Source organism: Zea mays, chromosome 8 (genome assembly GCF_902167145.1).
Source record: "Zea mays cultivar B73 chromosome 8, Zm-B73-REFERENCE-NAM-5.0, whole genome shotgun sequence".
Classification (NCBI taxonomy): domain Eukaryota; kingdom Viridiplantae; phylum Streptophyta; class Magnoliopsida; order Poales; family Poaceae; genus Zea; species Zea mays.
Genome location: NC_050103.1, coordinates 61,881,852 through 61,889,703, shown reverse-complemented (window position 1 = coordinate 61,889,703; position 7,852 = coordinate 61,881,852). Strand labels below are relative to the sequence as shown.

General features: G+C 51.0%; 1 protein-coding gene across 1 annotated transcript; it reads right to left on the bottom strand.

Moving 5' to 3' along the window:
- Positions 1–2,958: 2,958 nt before the first annotated feature.
- LOC103635256 (putative IQ calmodulin-binding and BAG domain containing family protein) lies at positions 2,959–7,619 on the bottom strand. Its single transcript, XM_020542992.2, has 2 exons — positions 7,542–7,619; positions 2,959–4,336 (listed from the first exon to the last, which is right to left on the bottom strand). The coding sequence occupies exons 1-2, from the start codon at positions 7,617–7,619 to the stop codon at positions 3,083–3,085; spliced, it is 1,332 nt and encodes a 443-aa protein (XP_020398581.1). The 3' UTR covers positions 2,959–3,082.
- Positions 7,620–7,852: the final 233 nt, after the last annotated feature.

Sequence of the window (7,852 nt, the reverse complement as noted above, 5' to 3'; positions counted from 1 at the left end):
CCGCGGTGTGGATTGTGAGGGGTTTGCGCCTACCTCGCCGGAGCGGCAAAGGTGACATTAGTGGAATCGAGGTATTGAGTGATTTCTTGTCCACTTGGCTCAAAGATCAAGTCGTGTCTTGATAGAGGAGCAAGTGAGAGCTTGAAGTCCACCTGAACGTGGATTAGGGGTGATCTGCAAATCACCGATACCACGGGATAAATTTCGGTGTCTATTTCTTCTAGCATTACTTATTGCCTTGAAATTGATTAGTGCTTTGCTTATTGTCCTTCAAGTATTCAATCTCCGTAGTTGTCTTTCATACATTGTTTACTTATTAACACTAGAAAATTTATTTCTCTTGTTGTATTGATTAAATTTATCTAGTATTGTTGTTTTTAGTCAAAACCGTCTATTCACCCCCCCTCTAGCCGGTGTCCTAGATCCTACAGCAGGGGGGAGGCGCAGCCCGGCTCGCTTCTCTCCACCACAAGGCTGGTGGTCATCCCTCTAGATGACCACTGGCGGGAGATTGCAGCCAGGCTGCATGATGAAAATCCTTGAAGCCGAGCGATGGCAGAAGAGCGCCAACCCCCACGGGGTTGCGCCCCACTAACAGCAGCAAGAAGAAGACAAGACCGGCAGCACCACCACGAGCGCTAGCTATCCGGCGGTGAGATCGCCGGAGGGGGCGGCCCTAACACGGATCCCTCCAGAGAACACCGACACACCCCATCTGGGGGCCTGGAAGCCGGAAGGGCGCGATGAATGCAAGAGGAGCGAGGCATGGCTACTGGCCGGGAGATCGATCCCTTTTTAAAGGCAGATCTCCCCACTCGTGCACCGAAGCGTCATTGGCAAAGTCTCCCCCGACGTGCACCAAGGTTCCCACCCTATGACACGGGGGCCAGGCCCCACATGTCATACAAACTGCCCCGAAGAACGAAGAAGGTGAACCACCGCACAAGGAGCATGCAACCGCTCCGCGGTTATGCGCCCCTCCGTCTTCACCGAAACCAGCGGTCAGGAAGGCGAACTGCCACGCAGGAAGCGTACAACCTCCCCGCGGTTGTGCGCCCCCTCAGCTTCACTGCAACTGGCAGTCCGACATGGGGGCCCAGGCCCACATGTCATGCACCGCCACTCGCGCCAATGCCACGTCTTCTCGGGGCCGTCACGGAAGACTGAAAAGATAAGTTTCAGAACCAGTGCAGCGACTCGAGGCAGCCCGCGCATGGCCCAGCGGTGGCAATAAGTATGGAAATCACGGGCCGTCAACCGTGGGAATAAGCGTGGCAGTCGGCATGACCAAAGGCGGACCGGCAGTAATTGCGTCAACAGGCGCGCTGGAGCAGCAGGCCAACCGCTAATCAAGCTTTGGCCCCACCTGCAGGCTCGCATCCTCCCCTGAGGCAGGCCCGGGGGCCACTTTCGGTACCCTGAATCAGGGGTACCCTCTTCTACAGTATGAAGGCGCTGTACATGTACGGCGTCCCCCGGTCACACGGAGAACGGCACCCGACCCCACCACATGGGCAGGTCTAAAGGCACCACGTGGCAAGGAAAGGTAATACATCCCAGGATGCATCATTGGGTCCGGACCTCCATAGTAGGACACCGGACCCCTGTGCGTACAAGTCTGGAGCTCCCAAGAAGGCATGTCGGGTCTCTCGGGTAGGCCCCAGGTCCCTCCGAGTAAGGTCCAGGCCTTAGCAAGGTCCCAGAACGGAGAGGACCCCGGCTTGAGTAAGGGTCCAGTGCTGACACGCGTCCAGGCCCTACCCTACGCTCCTCGCTCAGGCAGAGAACCGCTTTTGCCGTGTGGCTTGTGACCCGTGATATAAGCCACGCGGGTTGTGCCTGACGAAAGGCCCATAACGCCGTGCATCCTCTGCATTTATTGCGGAGAGGAAGCGCTGCCTGCCACCACGCTGACGGGTGACGTGCCCTCTCAGCATTTAATGCGTCCTGTCCAATCCACTGGCAGGTGGCGTCAGGGTCACCCAGCAGACGACGCGCCTATCCAGTCTGTTGACAAACAGTGCGCCCATGACGAGCGGCGCACTATGCTCATAATCCATTCTACAAGAAGCCTCCCCTGCACGCTGAAGACGCGCAGATCTTGGATGTCAGGACACAAGAAGATTGCTCCAGCAGCAAACGTTTGTAGCCCCAAGTGCTATATTCTTTATGTCCCTAGGCCCACATGTCGGGGCTCAGGACCTTTGTGCATGCCCCCCTTCAGATATAAAAGGGGATGCATGCGACGTTACAAGACAGACACAATCTTAGGCTCACGCAGACACAATCTTAGGCTCACTCGGACACAATCTTAGGCTCACTAAGACACTCACAAGTTCATACAAGCTCTCAAGCAATACATCACACAGTGGAGTAGGGTGTTACGCTCCGGCGGCCCGAACCACTCTAAACCCTTGTGTGTTCTTGTGTTCTTCCCGTTTTCCAACTAACAAGCAAAACGCTTAGGCCCCTCCTCATCTTAGGATTTAGGGCGGGTGCACTCCGCCACCCGGCCGGAGATTTGCTCTCCGACAGCGCCCTTGCCCTTGGCGTGGGGTGTGGGGGGAGGGGGGCAGAACCGTGTACTGTGAATGCCTACACTATATTCTTAAGTAGTAGTAGAGATTTTGTGATTCATTCTCTACGTGGTTGAATATTTCTTAAACCGAATTCATTTTTATCTTTCCCTGTTAGGTTTAATTGAGACTCCTAAGTGAAATCTAGCAAGGAAAGGATAATTCGGCAGGATAAGGTGGGTAACGGTACCCACATTTTATGATTGCCTCCCTGAGCCCAGATGTGTGTTGGTTTTGTTTTAACTGATGGTGCCACCTGTCCACTCGAAAAAAACTCCTCGGATTTCAGCTCGACTGTAAAAAAACTCTGGAAACCATTGTAGCAATCAAACATTCAGAAACTTTGTACAGTAAAAAATGAAGACATCGTTTTATTTCTCGATGCAAGATGGAAACAAACATCCATCCCCGATAGTTTTGGGGGCACAAAAACAAATGAAACGAAATTTACAAAACAATAAACAACTAATATTTCGTCGCTACAGACAAGGAAAGTAGAGTTGTCCTCAATTGGTGTAGCACCTGTTGTTCCCCTTCCCATCCTTCTTCAGCTTCTTGCCCCGCCGCCGACGGCGCTCGGCGTTCTCCACCAGCCGCACGGCACGGTCAAGCGCGCCCACACGCTCCGCCAGAGCCCCGATCACCGCACAATGCTGCGTGTTCTGCCCGCACAGGGCCTCGACCATCTCCATAACCTTCCGAGTGTCCAGGACGCTGTCGGCAGCTCCGGCCTCCCATGTCATCCTCGTCACCTCGCTCGTCATCGGTGCCTGCGGGAGCGCCTCCGTGGACCTCGTCGCCTCAGTTGTACGCTCCGCTTCATCCGCCACCATCTTCCATTTGCCCTCATCGGAGACTTCCGTCTGGTCGTCATTAATGTGCATGTCGTCCTGCTTATTTTCGGATTCCTTCACCGCTTCTGGCACCGCCTCGCTGTTAGCTTTACCCCCGTCCACCTCCATATTGGCAACCGTCTCAGCCGCTGCATTCACCTCAATCCCGCCGCTGTGCTCCGCGGCGACCGGCATCTCCGCCGCCTCCGCGCCGTCGTCCGCCATCTCGGACGTCACCTCAGACTCGTTCTCCTCCGCCACGACCTCCGAATACAGCGCCGACTTTGGTTCGAGGGCATCAACAACATCCTGCAGCGCGAGGACCCGCTTGGTGACCCTCTTCCGGTATTCACGCGCGTCGCGCACCACATCGAGTCGCAACATCATCTTCATCAGCGCCTCCCCGACGGCGATCCGCGCCCTCGCGTCCCCGCGCAGCGCCTCTGCCTCACGCGCAACCTTCTCCCCGACCTCCGCCGCCTCACGCTCCACCTCACGAACAGCACGCACCGACTTCCTCGCCATGAACCCGCGCGCCGCGGCCTGCAGCCTAATCACCGCCGCCTCTGACGACGGCGCCCGCTTCCTCAGCACCGCCGCCGGTGGCATCCTGGCCGCCCTGCGCACCGGCTCCGGGTCGGAACCGACGAAGCGGACAGGAACTGAGACCGACCTCGAAGACTCGACCCTGGACCACGAGGGGTCCACCTTCACCGCCTCCAGCATGGCTTCTGCGGCGGCAGGGAAGAACCCGTCGACGCCGCGGGACGGATCAGGGTGCTGGTACCGGTAGTAGGGATAGGCGTAGTGGTACGGGGACGTCGAATTAGCTGCCGGCGGTTTCTTTGCCTTCCCAGCCACCACGACAGCCTTAGATTTGGCCCCCGTCTTGGAAAACTTGGACTTTGCCAAATCAGTGCCCTTACCCTTGGCGCATGGTGTGGGGGGCAGAACCGTGCATCATGAACGCCTACACTATAGTCTTAAGTAGTAGTAGAGATTTATTAGTTCTAATTAAGTCTATATTTAATACTCACGACGTGAACAAACTTTACTCAGGGGAACAAACACCCCTTAGGTTTTGTTTGGGTACTCTAGTATTGATCTCAATCCATATGTGTTGAGGTGGATTGAGATGTAAATTAGTTTAAGTTAGACCTCAATCCACCTCAATACATGTGAATTGAGGTCAATACTAGAATACACAAACTAGGCCTTAAGTTTTACAGTTAGATATGTGTATTAAATGCTATAATTAGTGTGTTATAGAAACCGACAGTGTGTAAGCGTTGGGACGAAGACTGAACTAGACCTCGATCATGTGACCTTAACCACAAACTAACCTTGTCCACGAATGCAGGGTGCTAACACTATACGATCAAGTACCGAGAACAGGGACTCTATCGAACATGCTAAGCCCCCCTAAAAGCTGCGAAGGGTCCGTTGCCCCAACTAAGGCTGGTAGGCAAGCAGGGCTAGATCCATAATGGGACTTGGAGCCCTAAGGCCAAAGACCCATGGGGGTTCACTCGCAGCAGTTCCCTTCCCCAGGCGATTTCCTTGGGCTCAACGAAGGCCACCGTTCCCCTCAGGGTGAAGTCGAAGGACAAACCGCAGGCCAACGCGAAGGCCCCAAGACGAAGGCCTTCAGGACATAGGGCCAGAAGACTATGCACGACCGAGGTCGGTTGGGCCACCCAGCATGTAAAGCAGGCCCACCTGCCAGCCTGACCTATGGGTATAGTGTTTAGTGTGATTACAATATTTTTTTAAAATGTAGCAGGCTAAGTGTCATACCTGATTTTAGGGGCAAAACCGAATGCATATCATATGTATGCCAGGATTCAGTTTCCACACATATGTTGACGTCACAAGTGTAATATATCAAAAGACAATGCAACAAAGGCGTAAAAGAGAGTATAATAACTTTATTACATCATCCGAACTTAATAGTCTTAAATAGAATCATCATCAAAGTACAGCGAAATAACATGGGAAATCTTCCACAGGAAGAGGACCGGTGCATTGCTAGACTCAGTACTCGTCATCAACATCGTCACAGTCTTCCTCATCAGCTTCTGATCAAAATATTAGCAAGGGGTGAGCTCACTTATGGTGGGGGCTCAGCAAGTGGGAGGAGTAATGCAAGGTTAACAAGGTAGGCTATGGATAAGCGGTAAGCATTTTAGTTGGTCAATATTTTATTAACAACACCTAACTTACTAATTGTAAGTATATCCTAAATTTCCCAATTAATCATAAGCATATGATTATATCTCAAAAACAGTTAAGTGAAACCACTTAAGCAAACCATATAAATCATCGAAACACGATTTATTCTCCATTTTTAAGTTCATTTATCATGTGAGGATCCAGGTTGCTCTTAACCGTGACCATGACTGACATATCAGTTTTACACTCTGTAGAGGTGGTACAACTTACCCACAAGCCATGTATCCCCTCTAGCCTGGGTTATATGAACCCTTAAACGCTGCCGAGATGAATGGCTAGGGATCCATTACGAGGCTTTCACAAAATAACCTTAGTACAAAGCCACCCGCTAAGGTTTCCACGTCAGTATTGGTGACCCTCTGGGAGAGGTAACTTAGCCAAGACTACCACCCCATGTTAACGTGAGCTGCCACCAAACCACTACCGCCACCTCTTGCCCATTTTTCAGGTAGGGTTGCTAAGCACTAAGCCTATAAAGCTATTTACCAAAGCCAGAGCCATGATAACACTCGTGGTTGTACTGTTTTCCTAGGTGGTCACTCCATGTTTCGTTTAATACAACATGATCTTTTTTAACCATTGGGTTAACATCATAATACAAATTTCATTTTCGGAACAATAGTATTATTAAAGAGTGACATCATGATGATCAAGTTGAGCAGTAGCACAATTACTATGCATAGTATTTATCCCAGGGTAATCAAGAAATAGAGTTGGTATTTTTAGGTAATCCTGTTTAGGCAAAAACCCATCAAATTTAGGCAAATATTCAAAAGTAAATATTGTTGTATGCATTATTTGGGTACAATCAGAAATGTAGAGGGAGAATCCACTTGCCTTGGTCAAATGTGTCCTGCAGATCTTCTTCAAATGTATTTTGGTCTTCTACCACGAAATCAGCTTCTAATATAGTTTTGCACATCTACATACAAAAAGAAAACATACACTAATAAATAAATATACACCATTACATGAATAGACATACACCATTACATAGATAAACATACACCAAACAAATCATACCTATAAAAAGAAAATGTCTAGAATAGAACCTGATTCGTAACCATAGTATAAGTCTACTCATACTGACGTCCACCTCATTTGCTATGACATAAAATACTAATTCTATTTTGGGTAGTTACTGGTGAAAACTATATAGCAATTCGACTATGAAAGTGCTTTATATAAAATAACTTAAATGTAGTGATTTAACCAACTCTATATAAATAGATTAATTATTAATTAATTATTTCTACCATAAACAAGGGTCTTATTTTAGTTTTATCTTTTCTTTCTGTAACACCCTGAATTTGGGGGTATAAAATTTCTTTTCTAATATCCACTAAATTCGGGTGTTACCCTCTCTTTTCCTTGCTATTCTTTTCTTTTGCCTAAATAGTGGAGGAATATTTTGTTTTGTGTCTATGTGTAAGTGTGTAAGCTTAGTAAAATAAAACCTTAAGAGGTGCTCTAATTTTGTATCATGCCGGAGCATACTTTTATTTTGTTGGATGGGTGATTTTGTGGAGCATCCGTTTAATAGGGAATTCGATTTGAAATGGTGGAAAGAATAGAAAAGAACAAAAGATAAGAAAAGAATAAGAAAGAGATGGAAAAGGCCCAGCTCGCGGCCCAGCTGACCCTCCCCTCCATGCCCCCCCCCCGCGCTCGGCCGCATGGCCCAGCTGCGGCCCATCCCGCAGGCGCGCACGCCCAAACCCTAGCCGCCTGCGCGCGCGCTCCCAGCCGCCGCCGCCGCCAGCGCGTGGGTCCCACCCACCAGGCCACCCTCCTCTCCTGTTCATCTTCTCCAACCGTTCCTCCCCACCCAACTCGCCTACGTCACCTCTCCCTCACCAAAATCGCTCGCCCAACCGTCCATGACGCCCTAGATCAGCACCGTGTTGCTCGCCCTCGCCTCCCCGGAGCTGCTCGTCGCCGCCGTGCAGGTAAGCTCCATGGCGTCCTCCCACTTCATTCCGGCAAGCTCGCCCTGTGCCGTGTCGCGCTTCGCCTCCTCGTTTGTGTCTTGCCGCCGGCGAGCCGTCGTGCTGGCTGCTAACCCGTCGAGCTCCCTTGCGCACGCGGCAAGCCCCAACGGCCTGGCGTGGCCAACCAGCTAGGCCGTGAGATCCGCCCTGGCCATGCGTCGCGTGCTCCTCGACGCCTGACCCCTCCCTGTTGCGTCGCGCCGTAGGCCGCGTTTTGGCG

Excerpts from the sequence above, each read along its gene's own strand:
- LOC103635256 (XM_020542992.2), bottom strand. The coding sequence starts at position 7,619 with ATGAAGTGGGAGGACGCCATGGAGCTTACCTGCACGGCGGCGACGAGC. Across the intron at positions 4,337-7,541 it reads AGGCGAGGGCGAGCAACACG|GGTAAGGGCACTGATTTGGC; the intron begins GTGCTGATCTAG and ends CCATGCGCCAAG.